This window comes from Sarcophilus harrisii, chromosome 4, assembly GCF_902635505.1.
Source record: "Sarcophilus harrisii chromosome 4, mSarHar1.11, whole genome shotgun sequence".
Lineage (NCBI taxonomy): Eukaryota > Metazoa > Chordata > Mammalia > Dasyuromorphia > Dasyuridae > Sarcophilus > Sarcophilus harrisii.
In genome coordinates, this window is record NC_045429.1 from 32,664,007 (window position 1) to 32,691,170 (window position 27,164).

Sequence of the window (27,164 nt, forward strand, 5' to 3'; positions counted from 1 at the left end):
CCTTTCTGTCTTATTTTGTTCTGCCTAAGGTCATTCTAGGTATGTAGAAGCTACCTAGAACTCTTGTAGCAACATGCTGCTTGCAAAAAACAGTGGGTTAACAGAAAGTGGCAGAATCATTTGGACCTTGGTTTAATCGATAGCTGTGTGGCCCTGGGCAAATACGTCTCGGTTTTCTTTTCTGCAAAATGAGGAGATCAAACTCGGTGACTTTTAAGGTTTCTTCTAAATTTATGCTCTTGATTTTTAGCATGGCCCTAATATTTTGTCCTTTAGACCAGAGCTTCTTAAACTTTTTCCGCTCACAAGCCCAAGAAATTTTTATGTGACTTTGGTTATTATACACAGGTACACAAATCAAACATTTGCTGATAATAAATCATAATTTTGGGACCCCCACATTCAGTTATGAGATCCGTATGGGGTTGTGACCCATGGCTTAAGAATCTGCGCTTTAAACCATGGGACCAGGTGGTGGTAAATCCTAAATAAGACCCAGAGACATTGGGAGGCAGAAGTTCAGGCCCAGCGTGACCACTCAATTGTCTCTGTGACCATCAGCCACTAATTTCCCGGTGTCTGGCTTTAGTGTAAAGGGTATTGACAGGCTGCCTGTTCTAAGAATAACGGCTATCATCTGCATGCTTTATTTATATGTCAATGTACTCTATATTCGTTATCTCATGTGAACCTCAAAATAGCCTCACAGTAGCTGTGAACCTGGACTATTTTCATCACTATTTTAAAGCTGAGGAAACTGAGTCACAGAAGCGTCAGATAATTGCCTAAGGTGACACAATTGGCAAATGTTGGAGTTAAAACTCAGTTCTCAGGCTGGTTCTCCTTAGTGTATTGCTTTTTCCCCAGCTGTGTGCTATTGGACAAGTTACTTTAGTTTCTTTGTAAATTTGAGATTGGGTTGGATGGATAGTTTCCAAGGTCCCTTTCAGTGCTGTGTTCTCTGTTGGGTGAACTTTTTGAGCCTCAGTTTCCCATTCAGTAAAATGCAGGCTTCAAACTTGATCCCTGTCCTGTCTACCTGTAATATAATGCCATTTAATGGCCTGAAGCCTCTTGCCAGCCCTTCTTCTAAAGTACTTGCCAACACGTGGCTGGTTTCACCCCAACCTGCCAGGTTCTGCCCGGGTATTTCCCTTTGTGTTTTCTTTTCTATTTGGCACCAGCTGTCACTTTCAGTGCCAGGTACCAGGAGAGTCATTCAGAAAAAGGAACAAATCTATACACACAGCACCCCATCAGCCCTTCTCTTGGAGCAGCAATGGCCCCAGAACGAACTCCTCAGCACCAGCAGTGCTACAGCATCTTAGAATTATAAATAGAATGTATGGGATACAAGGAATACAGCATCTTAGAATAATATAAATAGATGGATAATACATGGACTAAAGCATCTTAGAATAATAAAAATAACTTATGGAATAACACATGGACTAAAACCTCTTAGAACTATTAGACAGAATGTATGGAATAATACATGAACTAAAGCATCTTAGAACTACGAAATGGAATGTATGAATTAATACATTCTCCATTTCTGTCTCCCATTTCTCTCTCCCTCTTTCTCCCTTCCTTCCTATCGCTCCTTCTCTCTCTGTCTCTCTCCCTCTTTGTCTTTTTCCCCCCTCTCCTTCTCTCTCTCCATCTCTCATCTCTGTCTCTTCCTCTCCCCCATCTCTTTCTCTGTCTTTTTCCCTCTCTCCTTCTCTCTGTCTCTCCATTTTTCTCTCCCTCTCTTTCTCCATCTCCCTTTCTCTCTCTCTTTCTCCCTCTCTCCATTTCTCTCTCCCCCTTCTCTCTTTCTCTCTCTTTCTCCCTTCTTCTTCCCCTCCCTCCATACACATACACAATATAGATATACACACATATGTAATATACACATACATGTATAGATATATATAATATCTAATGCACACGTGTATAACTGGTATCTACACAGATGTATGTATAGATTTGTCATATGTCTATTGCATATAATCTCTATAACATGATATACTCACACATCATGTACCTTCTCATTATTTCCCTCTAACTAAAGCTCATGTGTCATGAACGCCCGACCCCTCACTAAGTGGGTGACTTTCCTCTGAACACTCTGATCGCGCCCTCGCTCTAATCTGAACAAAGAGCAATGTCTGCCTGAGGACAGGCCCCCACTCCCACCTCAAGGGGACACTTGTGTGGTCCAGGCCTCAGCCCTAAAGTACAGGCCTCAGGAGGCAGGCCCCAGCCTGGTATCTGGGGCTGATATGGCCCAGTTTGGCTTTCCTGGAAGCCTAGAGGCCTGAGATAGGGCTCAGGACAGTGCCAGAGGAGGCATTTGGCATCTCTCTCGCTATTCACCCCTTGATTTTAGATAATTATAAATTAAGGCCATTAGTGTTGAGTGTGGGGAAGTCACTTTCTCCACAGGATGAGCCCAGAAACTCACCACTCTTACTGGGGAGCCCTAATAGGGAGTTGATACTTGACAGTCCCAATTCCTAAGCCATATACGTAGTCTTAGTAATAATTTCCAATGTCCATGTTTGAGAAGAAGTGTGATATAGGAGATAGAATTCAGGGTTTGTCATCTTATATCTGATCCTTGCTAACTGTCTCACTTTCTGCAGAGGGAAAGTTGAGGATCCATGTGAATCCTTTTAATAAATAATCCATGTTTAACATATTTTAACATGCCATCTGGGGAGGGGGTGGGGGAAAGGAGGGGGAAATTTGGAACACAAGGCTATGCAAGGATCAATGTTCAAAAATCCATGCATATGTTTTGAAAATAAGAAGCTTTTATAATAAAAAAAATAAATAAAAAGGATTAAAGATAAATAAATACATAATCAATCAATCAATCAATCCATGAAACGAAACGTATTGGGGAGGAGAACAGTTGGCCCAGGGGATGGAGCCCAGGACTTGAAATCACAGGAAAATCTGAGTGGGAATTTGATCTTGGATATTCACTGGCTGAATGCCTCTGGCCTAGTCATCAAAAAAACAAAAACAAAAACCCCTTCCTTTGCTTCAGTTTCCCCATCTCTAAAATGTAGATAATAATGAGTCAATAGAAATATTCTAAACTTAAAGTGCTCTAAAATGCCAGTTATCATTATTAATAAGGAAACTATTATTATAAAAATGTGGCTTCTATTGTTGACAAGAAACAATTATTTTGCTAAATAAATCACCATCCAAAAAATTGTGCAAGACATGCAGACAAGAAGATAGAGTGTTAGATTTGGGTTCAAGCAGAACCTGCGTTCAAATCTTGCCTCAGACACTGCCTAGCTGGGTGGCCCTGGGCCAATCATTTGATCACTGTCTGCTTCAGTTTTCTGCTTTGTAAAATTAGGGTGGTAATATCACTGATCTATAGGATTGTTGTGAAGCTAAAATGAAATCATTTTGTAAAGTGCTTTGCCAATATTAAAAGTATGCTCCCGATTAGCACAGCAGCAATAATTATATCATCATCATCATCATCATTATTAATTCAACCAAGAGGATTTTGACCAAAAAAGATGGGGCCATCTTGTGTTGAAAGAGAAGGATAATTGATAGAGAGCTTGTGTGTTCCATTGGTATCTGTGCCATGTCAAGGGAACTACAAGACATCCTCTCTTTGTTTGCAAAGCACTTCATTTATTTATTTGTTTGTTTGTTTTAGCAGGGCAAGTGAGCTTAAGTGACTTGGGTAGGGTCCCATTGCTAGTAAGTGTCTAAGGCTGAATTTGAATTCAGAAAGATTCGTCTTCCTGACTCCAGGCCCCACAAATCTCGCATTCACTGGGCCACCTAGCTGCCCATCAGATAAGGGTAATTATTTGGATAATATTCAGACCTGCTGATCCTTATCTTGGTGTTCTTAGTAGGATATGAAATCCTTGGGAATAGGGATTGTTTCATTCTTTGAGATTGTATCCCCAGGCGTGATGTCTGGGCCAGAGAAGGCACTTAATAATTACTTGTTGATTGATTGATCAATTAGGAATTTTTTGACTCCAACAGAGATTTTAAAATCAATTCAACAAATGTGGTGAACTAGGACACCATTTTCCATGTCCTAATGAGAGGTGAGATGGATAAGGGGACCAGAAATGGGGATCTTTTCCACAATAGATTTTAGACAGATTGGAAACTTGCCGCACTGGATAAAGGAGAGGAAAATCTCTCTCCTGGAGAACATAAGGAAACCTTTTCAGCTACCTCGGGCTCCTGGGAAGCTGTTAGGGTGTGGGGCTGCCCTTTTAGACTTAGACCTGCCTGCCTTTGTGTACAAACTGATCTGTAACCTCCTTCATGTTGTTTCTTACATACCTCCCATAATAATAATAATAATTCGCGCTCTAATTCCTTCATTTAAAAAGGGGGTGGGGGGATTAGAGGAAGGGGACTCAGGTAAGAGTCCTAAAGCAAATATACTGGTAGGAGGGAAGCTGCCAAAGAATCACAGTCCCCTGCAATAAAAGAAACAAAATCTCCGAATGTCATATTTTGCACATTAAAAAGTAATAACAGTCCAAGGAAAGTCACGCCAGGTCCTTTTATACCTCCTTTGCAATGGGCGATCCCGCCAGGAGGAAGGAGCTGGCAAGAAGCTGTTAGCACAAAAGCAGAGATAGCAGGAATCTGGGCAGACATGATGCAGACAGGACCCAGTCACAAAAAAATACCATTAGGCAATGAAAAAAAAAACAAAAAACCCAAGATCTATTAGACAGGGAATAAAAGTCTGTAAAGTAGCAAATGTACTGTAGTTTCTCTGGATCCCAGTGGATAGCACTTAATAGGTGCTTAACAAATGTTTCTTGACTGCCTTATTCTGGATTGCCCACGTCTCCCCCAATTTTGAAAGCTGTAAATAATTTGATAGCTGTACAGTTGGTTTTGTGGGGGGCTGGGGTGGGGGGGGCGTGTGCTTCTGGCAAAGAAGAAAAAAATTAGAAATAGGCGATCTCAGGAGATTGAATAATTTGGGAGAGGGTGGTGGGTGGTAAAAAATATGACTTATAAAACTTATAATTTTAATCTTGCAACAGACGTGTAAATTCACCTCAATTCAGCAACTATTTATTAAAAGCCCTCTATTTGCTAGGCACTGGAGAGGCAAATTCCCTAATTAAAGACTCCCTGCCCTCCAGGACCTTATGTTCTACTAGAGAGGATATAGCATAAAAATATTGACATTCGGTTACTTTCCGTCACATCCAACCCATTTGGGGTTTTCTTAGCCAAGACACTGAAATGATTGGCCATTTTCTTCCCTGGGTCATTGTATGGATGAGGAAACTGAGGCAAACAGTGACGGACCACACTGATAATGTCTGAGGCTGGATTTGTGAAGCTGAGCCTTCCTGACTCGGAGAAGCCCAGGCTTCTCCATGCACTGACCATCCAGCTCTGTTTGCCTAATTCATACCTGAAAGAGAATCCCTATAAAATAAGGGCAGCAGGGGCAGTGAGGAGGTCCAGGGGGTAGAGGACTGGACCGGGAGGAGGGCCTCTGTTCAAATCCAGCCTCAGACACTTACTAGCTGTGTGACCCTGATCGAGTCCCTTAACCCGATTGCCTCCTGAATAATATAAAATACAATATATATGGAAAATGTTCCCCAGGCTGGGCTTGGAGGCCGCAGGTGAGGTAGTGAGCATCTTTAGTAGGGGAGGCCATGTGCAGCCTCTCTCTGCCGCTGGGCCAGCTGACTCTGGAGGGAAAGTGAGCCTGGTCCAGTTCACTCGCATCCCCCCGAGGTTGTGGTCCTCTCCAAGAAGGAAGGGCAGACAGCGTTGTTAGGAAGGGTTTCCCGGCCCCTTGGTAACATCTGCCTACTGGCCCTGCTGCTGCCCTCCAGGGCCTCCCCCGGACCACCCCCAGTCCTCCCTGAGCTAACCCCTCAGCTCCTTCCACTCAGCCCCCCATGGGATGGCTCCTGCAGTGATTCAGAGCTGGATTTTTGCATGGATTGCTAGAGACCTTAGGGACTGTCTCATCCACCCCACTCGTCTTAGAGAGGAAGAAACCGGGACTGAGGGCAGGATCCTGATCCACTTGTGGTCCCAGAGCTAGTTACCTGGAATTCGCACCCACATCCCGGCGCTGGCCGGTGCTCTGCCCACTCTGTCACTCTGCAGGGTTGGGGAGACGCAAGAAATAATAGATATTCTGGAGGCTTAAAGCCACCATTCCTACATCGCTTTCAGGCTAAAGGAGGAAGGGATTAGCCCTGGCGCTGGACCATGGTGTGGGGCGTTGTGATGTTCCATGTGTCAAAAGCCCAGCTAACAACACTTTTTTGAGTTGAAGGAAAGTTGTTTCTTATTAGTCGTTATCATTTATCTCTTTCCCCAAATCTTTGGGGCCTCTGGATGAAGGGTATTATTAGTGCAAGGGAACTCATTTTTACAAATGAGGTAACTGACTCCTGAAGAGAGAAGGGATTTCCCGGATTTCCCAGGCCTTGGGTTTGAATCCCAAGGCTCTGACTGCAGCTTTTCTCCTTTTCCACCTCCACCCTCCTGCATCCAGACAGGGCTGCGCCCATCACATGTCGATGCCCATGTGCACGAGGCTCTCCCACATGCTAATTTTCTTCCAGCATGTGCCATCCCAACATGACTTTCCATCTGGGGATCCCCTGGGAGGCCTTGGCAGGACGACAGCTCAGATGTTAGCAGATGTTCGTTGGGGCTGGGAGGGGGCTGGGGTGGGGCCCTCTCCAACTCCCTGAGCTGTCACAGCCCTAGGAATGCTGCAAGGAGGGAGTCTTCTGACAGAAAAATTCTAAGGAAGGAGCCCCAAGGGCCATTTTCTTTTACGAGTTTGAAAGGAGGGCCTCCCGGACTGGTCCAGTCATGTTACAGGGGCCTTGAGTCACCGTGGAGCTGTGGACTCTGCACACTTCATTGCCTGGAAATAGAATAACTGGAGAATTAAAGAATTTGTTTAAAGTTGGGATGCTCCTTTTCTTAGTAATATTCAAGGCTTGAGTCTTCCCAGCTTGAGTGAGACCTTCAGACTGAGATTCTGGTTCCCGTTAACTTGTTCTTTCTCTCACTGTGAGAGGGGTTACAGTGCCTTTAATTAAAATCCCAGGACTCTGATTCATTGCCTTTCTGACCAAAGCTTGCTATATCTAGAAAGTCTTAGATGCCCCACTCTAAGCTGTCTCCCTTCTCCCAACAGCTATTTTCAATTTGTTTAAACATTTATTCAGTTGAAAGGAAATCGTAGCCACCAAAATCCCATGTACACATTTTCAGCCTCTTTTTAGTGAAATTTTCAAACACTGTAAGTATATATATTTTTTTTCTGCATGGAGAGTTTGTCTAGATCATTTGTGAAGAGAACATGGAAACCCTGCACCCCGACCTTTCCTGATGTTAGGGCTTGTCAGGGAAAGGTTTCATTAAGGCTTGGAGTTTTTCTTGAAGTTAGTTGTGGGGAATCATCATTTTAGAGCTGGAAAGGATCTTTTTTTAATGGATGAAGAAATCAGTTTGCCTAGCACATAGTAGACATTTTATAAATATTTACTGATTGACTAATTGCAAATTTGATCGGTGGGCAAACAAGATCTTCCTTTTGCTGTTGTGGCTCAATAGTTTTTTAATCATGTCTGATTCTTCCATTGCCCCATTTGGGATTTTCTTGGAAAAGATGCTGGAGTCATTTGACATTTCCTTCTCTAGCCCATTTTACAGATGAAGAAACTGAGGCAGACAGGATTAAGTGACTTGCCCAGGATCACCCATCTAGAAAGTGTCTGAGGCTGGATTTGAACTCTGAAAGATGCAGTTTCCGAACTCCAGGCTTGGCGCTAGGCTCTATGGCGCCACCTAGCTGTAATCACAGATTTCACTCTTTTCACTCATTACTATTGTAGAATCCCTTGCCCTGTTAGAAATATTTGCAACCCATTTTTTTTTTTCATTCCCACCAAAAACAAAACAAAACAAAACAATTTCAGTGAACCTGCCTGTCCCACTGAAGGCCTTGTCTGCAGGTTTTGGGTGCAGCAAAGTGATATTTGATGGAATTTTCTTCCCTTTTATTTCAGATCAAGTTTTTCCTCCCACTTGCAACATTGAGAAGAATTTTCTGTCCCTCAATTATCTCGCGGGATATCTTCAGCCAAAGATGGCCGAGGGATGTATAATGTCCAGCTTGCCTCACGGCCAGGAAGTACACATCATAGAATTAATCACACCCAACTCAAATCCCTACAGGTAAGCAGTTGATCGTTTCTTTTTCTTAATTTTCAAATAAGTTTATCGGCCGTCCATTTTTGCCTGCTTTGCTCCTTCTCATCACTGAAATTCCAACCTCTTGAAGGCTCAGGATTGGGTACCGATTCCTCCATGAGATCTTTCTCCACCTCCCTATTCTCAAGTTTCTCTTTCACCCTTAATCATTCAATGTTGGCTTACCAGTCTTCATGTTGTGTCCATTTAGGATAGCTTTTAAGTGGTTTTAAACCTGATATCCGTGAACCTGGGTTGTTTGTTTTTTTTTTTTTTTTTTTTTTTTTTTTTTTTTTTTTTTTATTTTGTTTTATTTTTTATTTTTATTTAATAGCCTTTTATTTACAGGATATATACATGGGTAACTTTACAGCATTAACAATTGCCAAACCTCTTGTTCCAATTTTTCACCTCTTACCCCCCCACCCCCTCCCCTAAATGGCAGGATGACCAGTAGATGTTAAATATATTAAAATATAACTTAGATACACAATAAGTATATATGACCAAACCGTTATTTTGCTGTACAAAAAGAATCAGACTCTGAATTATTGTACAATTAGCTTGTGAAGGAAATCAAAAATGCAGGTGGGCATAAATATAGGGATTGGGAATTCAATGTAATGGTTTTTAGTCATCTCCCAGAGTTCTTTTTCTGGGCATAGCTAGTTCAGTTCATTACTGCTCCATTAGAAATGATTTGGTTGATCTCGTTGCTGAGGATGGCCTGATCCATCAGAACTGGTCATCATCTAGTATTGTTGTTGAAGTATATAATGATCTCCTGGTCCTGCTCATTTCACTCAGCATCAGTTCGTGTAAGTCTCCCCAGGCCTTTCTGAAATCATCCTGTTGGTCATTTCTTACAGAACAGTAATATTCCTTAATTTTCATATACCACAATTTATTCAGCCATTCTCCAACTTATGGACATCCATTCAGTTTCCAGTTTCTAGCCACTACAAAAAGGGCTGCCACAAACATTCGTGCACATACAGGTCCCTTTCCCTTCTTTATAATCTCTTTGGGATATAATCCCAGTAGTAACACTGCTGGATCAAAGGGTATGCACAGTTTGATAACTTTTTGAGCATAGATCCAAACTACTCTCCAAAATGAACCTGGGTTGTTTTTAAAAAAATTTTTAATCAGAAATTATCATGATTACTTTGGGAGAGTTTGTTTCTGCTGTGTGTTATTTTATGCATTTAAAAACACAATATGGAGAAAGGTTTTGTAGATTTCACCAGACTCCCCAAAAGAGATTCATGACATAAAAAAATTAAGAATCTCTGCTTTGAGGAGAATATAAAATCTCTGGGGGCAGAAGCTATTTCTTTTTTGTTTTCATATCCCCAAATCATGGAGGGATTCCTTGCACATAGTAGGTGCTTAATAAATGTTTGTTAAATAATTTGAGATCACACCACACCATCATCCACAATATGCTCCTCTTCATCATCACCCTGCTTCTATATTCCCCTCTTTCAAGAAATCTTAAGAAATTTTTAGAAAGAAAAGAAATAGATCCATTTTGTTTTTCTTTTAACTTTAATGTGGACTAAAAGCTAGGAATTTAGGATTTGGAATATTTTTTATCATAAAGGGAGCTTAACTGAAATATTAAAAAGAGTGTTATCTCTATTGAGAATCCAGTCTCTCTTCCATATAATTCAAATCATGTTAGACTAACAAGCATTTAATAGTGGTCTGCTATGTGCCTGGGACTAAGACTACAGAGATAAGTATGAAACAATCCCTGTCTTCTACTAGTAGAGGAGAAAAAGTGTCCATAGATAAATAAACTGGAAGCAGCAAAATTTAATAAAAGCCAGAGGGGTGTGTGTGTATGTGTCTACTTGCACAAATTTGGAAGACTAGGGGGCAATTAAATAGTGCAGTGAACAAAGCACCAGCCCTGAAGTCAGAAGGACCTGAGTTCAAATAAAGTCTCAGATACTAACTGTGTGATCCTGGAGCACTTAACTCCAACTGCCTCCCCCCCAAAAATAAAAATTTGGATGAATACTATCAGGAAAAGCCTCTTGCAAAAGATGACCCTAAGCTGGTTTTGAAGGAAGTTAAAGACTCTGAGAGATGGAAGTGTGGAAACATCATCTCATGTAAAATATTGAATGGGAAATCAAATAGGAATGGCACAAAAAAAAACAGTAGGCAAATAAATGCCTCTGGACATTAGACTAAATTCAAATTTATCATGTGTTTCGTAAGGCTTTTTAAGATTTATACATGAATTTCACCAGGATGGAATTAATGATTTTACTCTTAAAGTTGTATTTTCACGTATGCAAAAAGTAATTATTCTTTTATTTTTTTTTTTTACTACATTCTTCGAAGTCTGGATTGTGTTCATCACTTTCCCAGCAATCACTTGGATTAAACATCTGTTTTCTTTATTTTAGTAACTGTATATGCAGAAGCTTTGGAAAGTTGGTACAAAGAGACTTTCTGTAGCATTTGCAAATGTCATAAGCAAAAACTGCACAAAAGGAACTCTTTGGGTGTCTTCTTTACTTATTTTATTGTATTAGTGAAATCCCCTTGGTTGCTTTAACCTCTTCCCCATTCTGCCTTCAGTCATCCTTGTAAACAAGATGCTTTGTTTGGGGGGGGAAATTAATAATTCCCCTTTAAACAGCAACTTTCGTGATGGGCTCCCATTTTTTTCAAATATAGTGACATTAAATAACCTCACTTGAAAAAAAAAGGAAAAAATGGCTAGTTACTGGCGGGCATGTGTTTCTATTGTTATGTAAAATCACTTGTGTGTGTAAAATATCGCTCTGTTTTGTACATGCAGCTTTGCCTGGGATCCACTCCAGTGTCTTAATCAGCTGGCCAGACACTGGAGACTCGAAGGATTGGAAGGAGGGGGATGGCTGAGGATTTCTGGCTTTGGGGTCCTGACTTGGTCTTTGTCTTATTTCCACACTCAGTGCTTTCCAGGTGGACATTGTAATTGAAATCAGACCATTTCGAAAGGAACCCAAGGTGATCAAACATCTCGTCCTGATCTTAAAGTGCAAGAAAGCTGTCAACTGGGTGATCAAATCTTACGACGTCAAGGGAAGCCTTAAAGTGATTGTAAGTTGTCAGGAGGGTGATGGCTGTCCAGCACTGTATCAGGAGTTGAAAACTGAGTATTTTGAGTTTTGTTTTGTGTTCATTTTGGGCCTGCTCGCTGAGTTAACAGTTGAGGGAAAAGGGGATGTTGTAGCCTGATTGACCAAGGAGGAGACTTGATCTCAAGAAAGGGATGGAAGTTACAAAAAGGAAATTTTCATCTTGATATCAGTAAAAACTTTCTGACAAAAAAATGCTCTCTGAAGATAGAATGAACTCCCTTGAGATATAATGGACTGGATGACCACTCACTCATGTGCTAGATTGAACATGGAATTCTTGTTCTGGGATAGGTTGAATGAGATTGAATTAGTTTGAATTCAAGAGCTTCCTGCTCTCAGATTCTGTGATGCTTCCTCTAAAGTTATTCAGTAATAAGGCATTTTCTTTCACCCAACAAAATAATAGACTCTCAAGCCACTCACCGGCCAGTTCATGATTGCTTCTGGCTCATAATTGTTCCTTAGGGTCATCATTTCAGAGCTGGAGGGGAAAAATACTGAGGCTCAGAAAGCTTAAAATACTTGCCCAGAGTGAAGTACTTGTATGTCCAATTCAGATTTACCTCACCCCAACTCCGGCCCATTGGCCCATCGTTTTATTACTTCTAAGATCAAATAGAGTCTTCTGTGTGGCAGTGAAAGCTTTTCACAGCCTGGCGGGGCCTGAAAAGGCCCCTTGTAGTCCACCACGATCCAGCTTCCCTCGCCTATTTGGACCCTATTAGCTTAGTTCACCCCCATCTTCCAACTCCTTGCCTTTATAATGGTTCTTCTTCTTGGCTAAAATGCCCTCCTTTCTCACCACTGCCTCTTCTGTTAGAACTTATCTCACTTTCAGGTGAGACCTTTGCACGTCTTACCTCTTCCACACAGCTGGTAATACCTTCCCCTTTCAGATTAATTGAAAAAAAATTTAAAAATTAAAAAACAAAAAACAGATTAACTGGCCACAACAAGTCAGGACCATTCTTCATGGCCTCCCTAGCCATCCCCTCGGGCTACCTTTTTACCCACTCTGCCTCCCATTACTTTCCATTCTGATTGTAGGCTCAGTAATCAGTCTGATGGCAACATTGCTTTAGGAAAGGACATTTCAATGGATCAACTCAGTATCCCTGGGATTCCCCAGAATAAAACCCCCTTCCCCAGCCAATATTTAAGTGATCTCCTTGTTTTACAATGTAAACTCCTTGAGAAGAGAGACTCCCACTTTCTGTTCTTTATATCCACAGTAATTATCATGGTGTCGGCATAAATACTTACTCATTCCTCTATTCATTCACTCATTCACTAATTCATCTTGGATAATTGTTCATCTCGTCACCGCTTCTTCTTGAGTTAAGAAAAACAAATTCACTTAATTGGAGGTTCCCCTAAGTTGAAGTGGTATATCAAATATCATTAAAAAATAAACTGCAGTTGACTAATTAGTGGGAAGAATAAACATCTCATTTTATGCCAGAAATATATCTTTACAAAGTTCTAGTTTTGAATTTTGGAAGTCAACTACTATTTTAGCCATTGAGGAAACTCGCCAATTGAAAGAAATCTGGAGCTGAGTTATTTTATAAAAAATCCATTAATAAAAACCCCCTCTTGTTGATTTTATAGAATCAGAATCACTATCTGCAGCAATTATTCTAGTAGCAAATATTCTTCAATGACATGTAGAGCTTTGGGAAATAATATGATGTATCAGTAAGTGTTGAGTTAGGAAGATATGTGCTAGATGTGGCTCCCCTGGACAAGTCACTTAAATTCAGTTGTAAAATGGGTGAGTTGGACTGAACAGCCACGAATGTTCTTTCCTGCTCTGAATTTATGGTTCTTTAAGAGGAACCACAGCCGGCAGAACTGCTGGTCTCATGACTTTTCCTCCCCCAGCGGTGACCGCCCGCCAGGATAGGGGAAGAAGGGCATCTGGGCATCCGGGACACATGGAAGGTCTCCCACAGAAGCAGCAGCCACCGCCACCACGAGGACCTGCTTAATCCCCGAGAGCTGGTTTTGGCTCTGGCGGTTTCCGACAGGATCCTAACAGGCCGTGATGTGGGCAGTGGGACCTGGGCGTTTGGGATTGGGCACAAAAGTGATTCTCCAAAGCCCAGGGTTTGGGCTGCCTTCCTCGGCCTTGGCCCGGCTCCTTCTGATGACCTAGGGGAGAGTTTGCCTCGCAGCATGGCACACCGAAGGAATGTTTTTAATTTAAGAATAACAAAAACAGGAAAGAGATCTTGCTTTGAAAGACAAAAACATATGGTCCTTTTTAATTCCCTGCTGGAGTTCTTGTATGAACGTTCCCTCTGCCATGACTCTCAGCTCGAGGCGTCCCCTCCCCAGTCTTGGAGCTTGAAAGCCCGCGGGCCTGGTCTGTTGGCACCGGGGAGGGGAGATCTGAATGCCCCTCGCTGCTTTCAGTCAGAAAGATGAGAAAGGAGATTGCTTGTCCCAAAGCAGGCTCTGTTTATTCCTCTCCTTGGCTCCAAACTCTTGGCCTAGTCCAATTTTGGACAATGCATGACAACATTACTAAACAATTAGGTCATGTTTCATAAGCTTTTTTTACTTGCCCAATCGGTTCCATGCTTTTGCTTTTGCTAACTCCATGCTTTGCGTGTAAATTATGATCGCACCCGGTGGGAGACACATGCTTATGCAGAGTGAAGAATGGATTGCCCAAGCCAGAGGGAGGGTGTTTGTTTTCACAAGGGCTGGGGGCGGGGGACAAGGAGAACTTGAGACCTAAAAGAACAGGGCTTAATTTTTAGGTGGGAGACAAATCTTTAAGACTTCAGGCTAGTTGCAGGTGAATGCTGCCCCACAATTCCCCACATTAATAATGATATTATAGATCTTTATCACCCCTAACTCCTCCCCACACACAAAATAAATAAAAGGACCATCCCTGATCCCTCCCATAAAAAATAAATAAATAAAAGGATAGCATCCTTGAACTCTGTGTTCTAAGAGTAAAAGTTAAATTTTTAAAATATACAACTCTTTCAAAGACACATCTACATTAGCAAAGAGTATTCTCTAAACATTATCACAATTAAATATTGTCAACTCCATCAGTCACATAGTTAGTTCTCAACTGTGTCAGTGCCTGCTGGCTCAGGGATAGGCTGAATAAGCCCCTCAGAATTGTAAATTGTGGTTCGAGTCAGGACAAATATGAAAACAGTATTAGGCTTGGAGGGGCTATGTATCTCCTTTTTCAGATCCAGGCTGTTCCCAAAATCTTAGTGCAACTTTAACCTTTGATACCTTAAAGCTACACTAAAATTTTCAATAATTTAAAGCGACACTTTATAATTGATAAATAGCTCTTTACTCATGGGGGGCACATACTTTCCATTTTCTAATATCCTTGGCTTTCCACGTTTATGACTCAGGAGATCATCTGTTAATCACACACACATGCACATATATATACACATATGTGTGTATGTGTTGTAGATTTGTGTATGTATACATATATGTGAATATAGAAATATGTATTTAAATAAATATATAAACAAATAAGTATAAATATATGTGTATATTTGCATATATGTGTGTTTGTATGTATACACACACATGACCATTATATCTTCTGAATATTTCAAGCTAAGGTCAAAGATCTATGGAAGAGTTAGAAAAATAAGCAAACTGTGGATTCAGCAATGAGAGATTGACAAGGCCCAGAGCAAGAGAGAAGCCTTCCATCTAGTTGGTCTGCCTCAGACTTCCCATTTATTAAACGTGGCCACTTTAGAAAAAAGTACAAATGAAATTTTAGCCTTCGAAGGCCCAGGGCAGATCAGCAGGAAGGACACTGACATCTCCTAGATTTAATGTGGAAAGGTGTAAACAGATCACACTATATTGGTTAAAAAAAAAAAAAAAAAGGGAGGGGGCTATTATGATGAGAGTGTTCTAGAAATGTGATATTTTTCCAGCTGTTGAACATAGAAAAGTAGGGCATGTGATACCAGTCCACATTATTTGGAGCCTTAACCTCAACTGTGTTTCCTGGAAGGAGCGCCCAAGACCAAAGGCATAACATTGGGACCCCTTTTACCTCCGTCTAGCTTTCTCCCTTCCCTTTTTCAGACAGGCCCTCCCATCCCTTAAGTGGCTGGTAGTTCCCAAAGGTTCTCAACTTATCAGTCGGATGGTCTCCATCTGATGTCCCAAAGGCTTCATCAGTAGATTACAAGGAGTCTGTGGACATGTATGGGAATAAGGTTCCATCTTTATTTTCTTGCACCTCTAATGGAAAGTAAATACTTCTTTTGACTATAGACAGCAAAGGTTGTTGGAGAAGAGGTCCTTGGGCTTTGCAGGACTACCAGGACACATTTCTAAGCGCCCTCAGCTATTAACCTCCTCTTGCAGTTGAGGACATGAGCTCAGACTGAGCCTGAGGACCCTTTGCCATCAGGCAGCCAGTTCAACCCTTTGTGAAACATTTTTGGGAACAGAAAAAATAAAGGGTCATTTAAGTTTTGGATTGCAGTCCTCGAGACCCTTGACCTACATCCTCTTGGCAGAGCTAGGCCCTGTGAACCGCGGGTTTTACAGTGGGAAAAGATTAAGTTTTCGTCATGTTAGGGGCAAACAAATGGGGAATTTAGCAGGAATGCCCCTTGCATGCAAGAGAAGGAAAACTGGGCATGAGAATTAAAGCGATTTTTTTAGGCAGCGTGAAAGTGTTCTGATCTGCACGCTGGAGGAGCTGGGCAGCTCTCCTGCAGCGGTTGTTGAAAACGGGATGAATGAGCTTTCATGCTTGCTTATTATCTAGTCATCCTCCCAGCCCACCACTTGTCCTCTTCAAGGGAAGAGCTCAAAGTTTTGCATGGGAGAACTTGGATTTTCACTCTTTATCCTTGCTGGTCTGTTTTTCTTTCTTGGGATATTTCTACATTTAGCTTTTCCACTCAAAGCTACCATTACTGAGCATAACTGTAGCTAAACAGGGAGCTCCCACCAAGGCCTTCCTTGTGTCATAAGACTGTATTTTGCAGGAGAAGCTGGAATTATTTAATACATTAAAACATGGGATGATTTAGCTTGCATTTCAGGATCCCCCTTCCAAAGCAGCCAGTACACCATAATGAAGGCTATTTTAAAAAAAGGAAATGCGTAGTGACCTTTTTTATTATTTAAAAATATATATATCTTTGCTAATAGGAGCAGGTCACGGAATACATTGTTGGAATTTCTATTGGCAGGATGAATGCTGATTTAGCCCTTGATGACCTTACTGTTAAATCCCTGGACCTCAATTTCCAGACACAGATTTATGGAAAAGTTTTGTAAAAGTTTTTTTTTTTTTTCAGTCCTGTCCCCAGTTGGGGTTTTCTTGGCGGAGAAACTGGCCTGGTTTGCCATTTCCTTCTTCAGTTTATTTTGCAGATGAAGAACTGAGGCAAATAGGGTAAAGTGACTTGTCCTAGGTCACACAGCTAATAAGTGTCTGAGGCCAGGTTTGAAGTTAGAAATCTTCCTGACTCTACTCAGTTCATTGCACTGCCAGATTTAGAGATGGAAAGGGCCTAAATATCTATTAAATTTCCTACTATCTCTTTATAGATGAGGAAAAGGTTTCAGAAGCGCAGGTATCTATATAATTAAGTAAATTTATATTATATAATTGTTATGTTTGTGTATTCAACATTTACATTTTATTATATAATTATATGTTTATATATTACATCTTTATATATATTTATATAAATATTTATTTATGTTATATTCAGCTTAAATGACTTTTCCAGGATCATCCAGCTAGTCAGTGTCTGTGGTGGGATTTGAATCTGTTATTTTCTTTCTGCCTAGTCCAATGTCCTCTCCCCATCTAAGAAATTTTTATATATAGGTACATAAAATAGATACACAAATCAAACATTTACTCATGTTAAATCATAATTTCACAACCCTTACATTAAATTACAAGATCCCAGTGTAAGAAGCTGGAGTATATATTATAATAATTTAATCATATATAATTGTTAAATATATTTAATTATAATAAATATATCAATATAAATATTTTTCAAATCTTCCATTTGATTTATAGAGGACTCTGTAAGCTGCTTCCATCCTCCCTTTTCTATTTATCCCCAAATATATGTCCTGTGATGACTTTGGCTTCCTTGTAGTTTTTTTAATAGATGTTCCATCCTTTTACCATGACCATCCTCCATACCTGGAATTCCTCTTCCTCCTCTCTACCTCCTGGCTTCCCTGACTTCCTTTGTTGTACCTTCTCTAAGAAGTCTTTCTTGAATTTCCTTAATGCGTATGCCTTCCCTCTGGTAATGATCACCAATTTGTCTACTCTGTATCTTCCTTGTACATAATTGCTTGCTTATTGTCTCCCTTGTAAGACTGTAGAGTCCTTGAGGGCAGAGACTGGCTCTTACCTTTTTTGTGTCTCTAGCTCTTGGTACAATGCCTGGAACAACATGGGGACTTAATAAATGATGGTTCATTGATTAACTCACTGACCAAAAGCAATGCTAGAACCCTTTCCTTCAGTTTTTTTTCCCCCAAAATGGAGAAAAACTAATAATAAACTGAATTTTATTCTTTTCAAAAATTGATTTTATTTACCTAAAGGAATCTTAACTAGGTTATTTCTCTGTTATCCTTAGGCTCCAAATAGCATTGGCTTTGGGAAAGAAGGCGAGAGCTCCATGGCTGCAACAAAATCCGTAAGAAATGATATTCCTTCAACTCAGGAAAATTTGGTTAAGTGGGCCTTCAATAATGGCTACAGTCCAGTGACATCCTACACGAGGGCCCCCGTGGCTAATCGGTTTCATCTTTGGCTTGAGAATAATGGTAAGCTGGGAAGATTTCTGATGCAAAGTGAAATGAGCAGGATCAGGAAAACACTGTAGACCGTTAACAGCAACACTGTTGCTTCCTGTCAACAGGAAAACACTGTAGACCGTAACAGTACAGTGAACAGCAGTGAATGACTTGCTTGTTCTGATCAGTACAGTGATCCAAGACTATTCCAAAGGATTTATGGTGAAAGATGCTATCTACCTCCAGAGAAAGAACTGAATGCTGATTGAAACCAAGTTTTCACTTTACTTTTTTTTGCAACATGGCTAATATGGAAATGTTTTGCATTATTTTGCAGGCATAATTGATATCACGTTTCTTGCTTTTACAATTAATGAGGGGAGGTTGGCAGACAGAATCTGAATCCATTTTCTAAAAAATGAACACAAAAAGATAATAATTTTGAAAGCGAAAGGAATGGTAACTATAATGACTTTTAATGTATGAAGAAAATCTGTGGTGGTGTTGCCTTCCACATATGAAACTAAACTCCCTTCTAGTTCTAAATGCTAGGAGAATATGTGGGGCTCTCTGCTTTGGGGCACAGAAAAGTGACTTTTTAACTGGGTGACTTTGGGTAAGTCAGTTTAATATCTCCATGCCTCAGTTTACTCATCTGTAAATTAGGCATGAAAAGGAAGGAAGAGTCCTGGGAATTAGGAAATTTTGGAATAGTTCTACCTATGGAACCCCACATGGATCATGTCATTTCTCCTCTGCACAGTGATTCATTGGGGTCCCCCAGACACTCTGAGTCACATATGCATGACTCAAATCCAAGCCTTGCAGCTTTAGGCAGCCGTCCAAGCCGCCTTTCTTGGGAAGTCTTTAGAGAATCCATTCCAAGGGACTTCAAAAGAAAATGAAAGACTGTTTGGGGAGCGCTCAGATCAACCGGCTCTGTCAGTTAATCAGTAAACATGTATTTGACATTATTATTTATTAATATTATTATTCGCTAAGCTCTGTGCTAAGTGCACTCCCATTTCAGGCTTAGAATCATTAACGGGGTCGGGTTTTAGAAGGGAGGGGAATGACCCCCGAGGGGCAAGGCTGCACAGCCAGGTATCCGAGAAGTCTGGGGCTTTCCTCTGCACTCCCTTCTGAGACTCTTGGCTGCGCTGGAGGCCACCCGGAGCCAGATGTGAGCCGGCCATCTTTGGTTCCTTGTGTCTGAGCCGCGGCCCTTGTTTGTTCCCTTCTCTCTTTTCCAGAGGAGATGCGCGACGAGGAGGAGCACTCGGTGCCCCCAGAGCTGCAGATCCTCCTGGGAGGCAGCCCCCTGCCAGCCCCGGAGAACCCCGCCGGAGGCTTCCCCTTCCCGTTCCCTCCCATCCTCCGGAAAGGCCGGCATGAGGAGAAGGCCGCGGAGGGGCTGCCCGGGCCCAGGAGGCCGCTGCACCCCGCGCTTGCACTGCTTCCCGGGCCCCTGGAGCCCCAGGATGCGCAGGGACACGCAGACGTCCCCTTCTCCGTCAGCTGCGATGAGCACAAGATGGTGGTGGCTGTGGAAAAGAAGGCTCTGCAGGTCAGGGCACTTTCCCACGGGGAGCAAGGGAGCAGTAACACCGGCAATGGCCGGGCTTCCGTGGGGCAGCCCCAGGTGGGAGGCTCCGAGTTCCAGTTCCGCTCCAGCCAGTTACTGTGGCCGGGCCCGAGCGCTTCCAGACCAAGTCATGAGAGTAAATGAAGTCATGTGTCAAACAGTGTGCAAAGCTAGCTCTTTATACATATATATGTGACACACAGACACGTTCACATACAGGCTCGTGCATATGCGCGCACCGCCTACATACACGTCCACAGCATGCATGTGCACAAAGCCATGTATGCATGTATATCTTATGTTACATTATATATATGCTTGGTAAATAAATTAATCTGTTATATATATGTGCTGCAAGGTAGACAAGCACGTATTTATATATATGCACACATACATACACAATAAAATACATACATACATATATATGTGTGTGTTTATGTGTATATAATATATTTTAAAGTAGACAAAGCTTGGGGCAGCTGGGTGTGCAGTGGATAGAGCACTGGCCCTGAAGTCAGGAGGTCCTGAGCTCAAATCTGGCCTCAGACACTTAGCTCTTCCTGTATGTGTGACCCTGGGAAAGTTACTTAACCCTAATTTCCTCAGGGGGGAAAAAGGTAGGCCTAAGGTAGACCAGCACAGCCCTGAAGATTTGGGTGGGGGTGGGGTCAGAGGAGAGGAGGGGTCCCGTCAGGTCCAGTCCAGCTTGGGGCAGAGGCAGAAGGGGGAGGGCTTGACCTCCCTAGAAAGAAGCCTTAGTGCAGTGATTGCTGTGTAGCACCGTTGGCTGACTGCCATCCTTCTTTTGGCGATCTAGGCTAGCGGCTACACAGGGACGGAGCTTTCCCTGTCGGATCTCACCTGCAAAGCCAAGACCAACGGAACCCATTTCATCTTGGAATCCTCCCTGAAAGCCTGTGGGACCCAGCAGCGCCCGTTGGCCCCTGACAGCATGGTGTATTATAACTCGGTATGATGGAACGATTTCTGACAAAGCCCTGCTTAGATTTCTCACTGTGAATTCCAAATTCACAGGTGACTTTCGTCAGCCATGAGTGACGTGGACAGGTTCACGCAGGTGACGTGTGTCTCATGGGTGACTTGAACCCGGTCTTGCTGACCCAGGAGCTATTAAGTTCTGGTAACAGGACTTTTACATTGCCATAGAAATAAGTAACCAGCCCAAGTGTTATAGGCTGGAGAAGCTAGATCAGAGCTTGAAAAGAAATTTAATATCCTTTACTCTTCCTTTTGCTTCCTTTTTTTGGTGGTGGGGGCACTTTTTAATTGTATCCATATCTGTGGGGAAGCTCAGTCTATATTTCTTGCAAGAAAGGTATATGTTCTATTATATCATCTAATACATAATTTTATATTATTTTTCTATTATAATTATATTTTTTAGAATTTTATATTATATTATAGTGTTGTGTTGTGTTATCTTAAGGAGATTTGGGTAAATGTGACAAGTTCCAAAGTAAAATATTCAGGTTGAACATAAATTTTTCTAGTCCTAAAGAGTTTTGCAGAATTTTTTTTTAATCACTAAGCATTATTGAGTCTGTGTTTAAATCAGATGATCAAATTACTCATTGCACTTCAGGACTTTTCTCAGGCTTGCTCCCTTCCCCACTAACTCTACAGAAAACTTCTCTCTTTAAGGTCTCAGCGATCTCTTCCTTAATTTTTTTTTTCTAGTGTATTTTTTATTTAGGTTTTTCATTTTCAAAACCTGTGCAAGGATAATTTTTTCAACATTGATCCTTGAAAAACCTTCCTTGATTTCCAAACCCAGTGGCCAAACTCTTCAGCATGCTTGACTTTGCCTCTACTATCCAACCCTACTGAAAAGTTCTTTGCTTTTGATATTTTCTCTTCTCTTAGCTTCTGGAAGGATGCTTCCTCCTGGGTGCTCTTTTTTGTCCCCTGCACTCCATCTTCATTTTCTCTCTGCCTCTAATTATATTCTCTATGTACCTGCTCTCAGGCTTCTTCTCCCTTCTTTCCACATTCCCTCCATGTTTTTTCCAGCTCCATGATCCCGTGGTCCCCATGTGGCTCCAAAATGAACTTTTTGTCTTTCTCTCTCTCACCGTATACTTCTAATTGCTTGTTGATCATATATCCTTGGATATTCCACTTTATGCTTAATATATCTTAAAATAAAAAAGTGAATAGGGAGAGGACTTCTTGTTTCATTGCTGTGAGGAACTACCAGATGAAGAAACTGATACCTTTGATCAATACAGATCAGCATCTTGTTGGCAGTTTCTAGTCATAGAGAGTTACTTTTATCATTGAGAAGTTACATTGCTTTATAAAGGGTCACATAACTGCTATGGATAAGGGAAGGGGCAAGCCAGGCTTCCCTGGCTCTGAGGCTCACTCTCTACCCATTCTGCTGTGAGTAACATCCTAGTTTATTTGTTCATTTGTTTTCCTCCAAGGACCCTGACTAACATAAAAAGGGGATCTTTATTATCCTCTCCCAATAGCACGCTAAATTAATATCTTAGTTCCTCATAAGATCTATTGTCCAGTCCTATTAGCTCTCAGAGCTATTGTAAAATTTTTGAATTAAAAAGTGTGCAAAGAGTGAAATCATATTGACGGCCAGAAAGATGCTGTTTAAAGGGAACCTTCCCCTGTGGACATGAGGAGAATGGGTTGAATTATGGGCTGCTTGTTGCCCAGCCAGCTGCCATGAACACTTTCCATTCTGAGCGTGGCCTGGCCCAGGACTCCCGCCTGTTCATCACTCTTTAAAGGAGTCTGTTCTTTATCAAAATGTGAGATTCTCTCTGCACCAGGACAGAGAAGTGCTAAGGAAGAAGGTGGCAAGGGGGAAAATACAGTTGGACAGTTTACAAGAAGACTGAGGAGGAGACAGGAAGGATGTGGTTTTGGACCATCTTACTACAATGGACCAGTCAGCCCATCTTCATCATTATCATTGTAGTAGCTAGGAACTGTGAGGCACTTTAAAGTTGGCAATTATCCCTAAAAGAGATGTGCTATTACTATCCCTGTTTGACCTTTGTGGAAGCTGGGCCCAGGGTCACACGGCCAGTATGGGTCTGAGGTGGGATTTGAACTCAGGTATTCTTGGTGACTTCAGAATCTACTACAGTACCTTTCAGAATAATGTATAAAGTTTAAAAAATTAAAGAGCCATAATTTCTGGGTAATGACCATTTTATTAATAATAAATATAATCATATATTATTTATAATGTAATTTATAAATAATAAATGTGATTTATTATTAAAAAATGTAATCATGATAACAGGTTGGATTTGACCTCAGGTATTTTTGATGACTTCAGAATCTACTATGATACCTTTTAGAATAACATGTAAAGTTTAAAAAGTTAAAGAGATATCATTTCTGGGTAATTAACTATTTTTATTAATAATGCTAGCATTTTAGCAATGAAAATAATAAAAGGAGTCAGTAACACTCTTGAATACCAAAGGCTCCTTAGGACAGTGAGCTTACAATTTATATGCCCCAGAACAGTGGGTGTTCCTGAGGGTGGCAATCAAGTCTTATTGGTCCCTAATTAATGAGAGAATGAATTCTACAATGAGAATTGGACTCTCCTATGAGAACGTCATGTCCTTCTTGGACAAGGAGTCTCTCTCTAGACCCAGGTCACTCCCAGCCTTAGGCAGTATAGACAAAGATCTACCTGAGCCTGAAACTTGCTTGAGCGGAACACAGTGGGCAGGAATTCACATTAGATAAGATGGTTGAGTGGGATAAAATTTTGGCAATGTCAATAATGTCCTTCAAAAGGCTGGGATTTGAAAAAGGAAATAAGATAGGGAAAAACCTGTATCTCTCCCATAATTGGTTATTAGTAACCATTCCTCTCAAATGTAATCATGATAACAGCCCAAACTTTCACTTTGCCATTTGCAAAAGACTTTCTCCACAACAGCACGTTAAGGTAGTTAGTGGAATTATATTATGATGTCCATTTTACAGACGAGTAAATTGAGGCTTGGACATATAAAATTGACTCACCCAGAGTCACCAGTTAAGAAGTCCCTAAGAAAGTCTCTTTCTGTATAAAGCAGAAGGTCCCAAATATTTTCCTAGGATTTAGAACTAGAAAGTTGAGCCCTCATTTTTATGGGTGAGGAAATTGAGATTCAGAAAACCTTCCCTTTAAAGAAATTTATAAAATTATGAGAGAACATATATAAGGAGAGAAGAAAGACTCCTTGTGTTTTCATATCATGGCATGTATGATGAATTAATCTTTGTATCTGTTCATTAAGTGACTATTTTTTGCTAAGTCTCTTGTTTGGTTCCTCGAGAGACTTTCCCTGTAAATAAAGTTCAAGATAGAAGCTTGGGCAAGCTTATTTCCATAGGTAAAACCTAGTCCGCTCTTTCAAGGTCTCCTTGACTTGCGCTTTTGAATTTTTATTTAAAAGACAATCATTATTCAGGCCAGATCCAAGGATCCTGTGATGGAAAGAGCCATCTACACCCAGAGAGGATTGTGGGAACTGAGTGAGGATCACAACATAGCATTCTTACTCTTTTTGTTGTTGTTCACTTACATTTTGTTTTGTTTCAGTTTTTTGGGTTTGGTTTGATTTTTCTTGTGCAGCAAGATAATTGTATAAATCTATGCATATATTGGATTTAACATATGTATCTACCATGTTTAACATATATTGGACTATTTGCCATCTAGAGGAGGGATTGAGGGAAGGGGCGAAAATTGGGACACAAGGGTTTGCAAGGGTTAATATCAAAGAATTATCCATGCATGTGTTTTGAAAAATAAAAACCTTTAATTTAAAAAAAGAAAATCATTAAAGAAACACATTGGTGTTCTACCATCAGGTAATATTCCCTTAAAGAATTTGGTTTTCAATTACATTTTATAATTCAGATAAATTACTTCCAAACTTTTGACTATTGCTACCATCAGGATTGTCTCTATGGGGAACTCACATGATGTAGAAACAATGGTAGTTGGGGCCTTTGACAATGTTTTTTAATCAGGTCTCATGCTTCCCTTTTATAGATTATAATGCAGGTATCAGCCCCCGGGGACAGCAGTGGATGGCCCACTGATTACGAAGACCTGGAGTCTGGCAATAATGGCTTTCCAGGAGATACAGATGAAGGAGACAGCTTCTTCATAAGCAGGCCTGAGATCATCATGGTATGTATTTGGCTTTGGAAGATGGCCGGTGGGGAAGGATATTCGGTGGCCTGTGAGGGGAATTGAAAAAAAAAATCATATTGTACATCAGTTGTCCAAGTCATAAAGCTGCCTGGGCATTCTTGACCCTTTGATGCAACACTGGTTTATTCTCTTCCCAGTTTAACTGCAGCCTGAGACAGACAGGTATTCCAGAAGTATCCCATCAGCCCCAGGCCCAGAACATCACCTTCAACATGGAACTGTATGATACAGACCTCTTCCTGGTGTCCAACTCGAGTATCTTAACAGTGGCCGAAAATGGGTACATTTATGTTGAGGTAAGAAAACAAAGACTGATGGTGTTGCCCTTTTCAGGGAGGTTTTGGGAGAAGCTGATCAGTCCAGTTTTGGACATGTTGAATATAAGATATCTGCTGGATGTCCAGGAGCCAGTGGGAGATGCAGAGAGGTCAAGGCTGGAGAGCCAGAATCATCAGCGTAGGGACAGTAATTGAGTCCAAGGGAACTGATGAGATCCTCGAGTGACAGTAGAAGTAGCAGAGAAGGAGGAGGAAACCCAAAAAGTGGGGATGAGGTAGTAGATTGATCCCTTAAAAAATCTATTGGAGAACATGGACCAGAGTTGTGCAGTTGAAAGATAATGTTACATTGTGGATGGAATGGTCGTTCATCATAAACACTTAGAAAGAACCTACTATGTGAAAGACACTGGGCTAAGTGCTGAGGATACATCAAGAGACAAAAATATAATTCCTTCATTCAAGCAGCTCATGCTGTAATGACGGGGTCCCCTTCACTCAGTCTTTAACCTGAAGTCGGACGACTGCTTGTTGGACATGTTGTAGTGGAGATTCGGTCAGACTAATTGCATTAGTTATAAATCAGGTAGATCTGAGTTCAAATCCCAGTTCTGCTAGTTATGGCTATGTGATTATGAGCAAATGACCCCCTGTTCCCTTATCTATAAAATTGATCTGACAGTGTCTACTTAGCTCCCTGGGCAGCTTCAAAATTCAGATGTAGTAATGTATAAGCAGTGCTTTGCTGACTTTAAAGTGATCCATAAATGCAAATAAATCATTTCATAACATGGGTAATCAGGAGTGATTTGCTAGACTATGCCATTTTCCATAGAATCTAACAAGACACATGTACACTTACCATTTGCTAAAGGAAGCATCACTTACTGGGATGTGCCCCAATCCAGCAATTTAGGGATTTCCCAATCACCCCTGCCATGAATGGAAACTTAAATTTCGTTTCTTCCCAGATGATCATTTCATTAGGCGAGTGACTATTAAACTTGATTTTAAAATTTTAATTTAATTGTTTTCAGTGATCAAAGATCTATTTATTCAGTCAACAAGCATTTATTAAGTACCTATTATGTTCCAGGCATTGTACTAAGAGCTAGAGCAATAAAGAATGGCAAAATATAGTCCTAATCTTAAAGACTTTGCATTGTAATGGAGGAGACAACGGTGTACAAACATACACAATAGATTAGAAATCATTTCAGAGGAAAAGTATTTAAATTAAATGAGAACTCAGAAAGACTTCTTGCAGAAGGTAGGACTTTAACTGAAACCATAGAGTGGAAAAGAAGGGGAAGAGAGTTTCTTCCATTGAGTTGGGGGTGGAGTAGGGAGAACAAAACCCTTGTAACAAATACTCATTGTCTCTCAAAACAAGCATCTCATTGTGAAGCTTGATTTCCCACACAAAGCTTGGCTCAGTTGGCCCAGATCATACATGTCCCTGATTCTCTGGAATTGTCCTATGTTACCCTGAAATAAACTGGAGACAGAGGGACTGAAGACAATGTCTAAATTCTTTTTCTGAAAATGAAGCAAAGTTTTCTTCTGCAAGACCCCAAGTTTTTGTTCATCTCTGGGAAAAATGGGGCTTTTTCAGAACTGAGAGAGCTGCTCTTGGAAAATCACAGATCTAACTCTCCAGCGTGATCAGGCCCAATATAGTATTATATTATTAATATTTTGCTGACAATTCATAGCTCCCAGTGTTATGTGACTGGCCGGTGTCTCACAGCATCGCCGTCAGCAGGTTGAAACGGGATGTGTCCATAAATCTCAGATGATTTAGACACACATATTTCTGGTTTAGGAACACAAACAACTTTCCCATTTGGATCAGGACTTCCACTTTGCCTCAGACTCTGGGATGG

General features: G+C 41.0%; 1 protein-coding gene across 4 annotated transcripts in view; it reads left to right on the plus strand.

Moving 5' to 3' along the window:
* TGFBR3 (transforming growth factor beta receptor 3) overlaps positions 1 to 27,164 on the plus strand; it is a 215,004-nt gene that overhangs the window by 158,852 nt on the left and 28,988 nt on the right. For all 4 annotated transcript variants that reach the window (XR_004234299.1, XM_031969337.1, XM_031969335.1 and 1 more), the window contains exons 6-12: positions 8,070 to 8,238; positions 11,211 to 11,358; positions 18,044 to 18,233; positions 19,457 to 19,770; positions 20,606 to 20,758; positions 24,836 to 24,976; positions 25,138 to 25,296. Coding sequence is in view for 3 of the 4 variants with exons in the window: in XM_031969337.1 (XP_031825197.1) it covers positions 8,070 to 8,238; positions 11,211 to 11,358; positions 18,044 to 18,233; positions 19,457 to 19,770; positions 20,606 to 20,758; positions 24,836 to 24,976; positions 25,138 to 25,296 (1,274 nt within the window). In the remaining variant the exon portion in view is untranslated. The remainder of the gene's footprint in view (positions 1 to 8,069; positions 8,239 to 11,210; positions 11,359 to 18,043; positions 18,234 to 19,456; positions 19,771 to 20,605; positions 20,759 to 24,835; positions 24,977 to 25,137; positions 25,297 to 27,164) is intronic.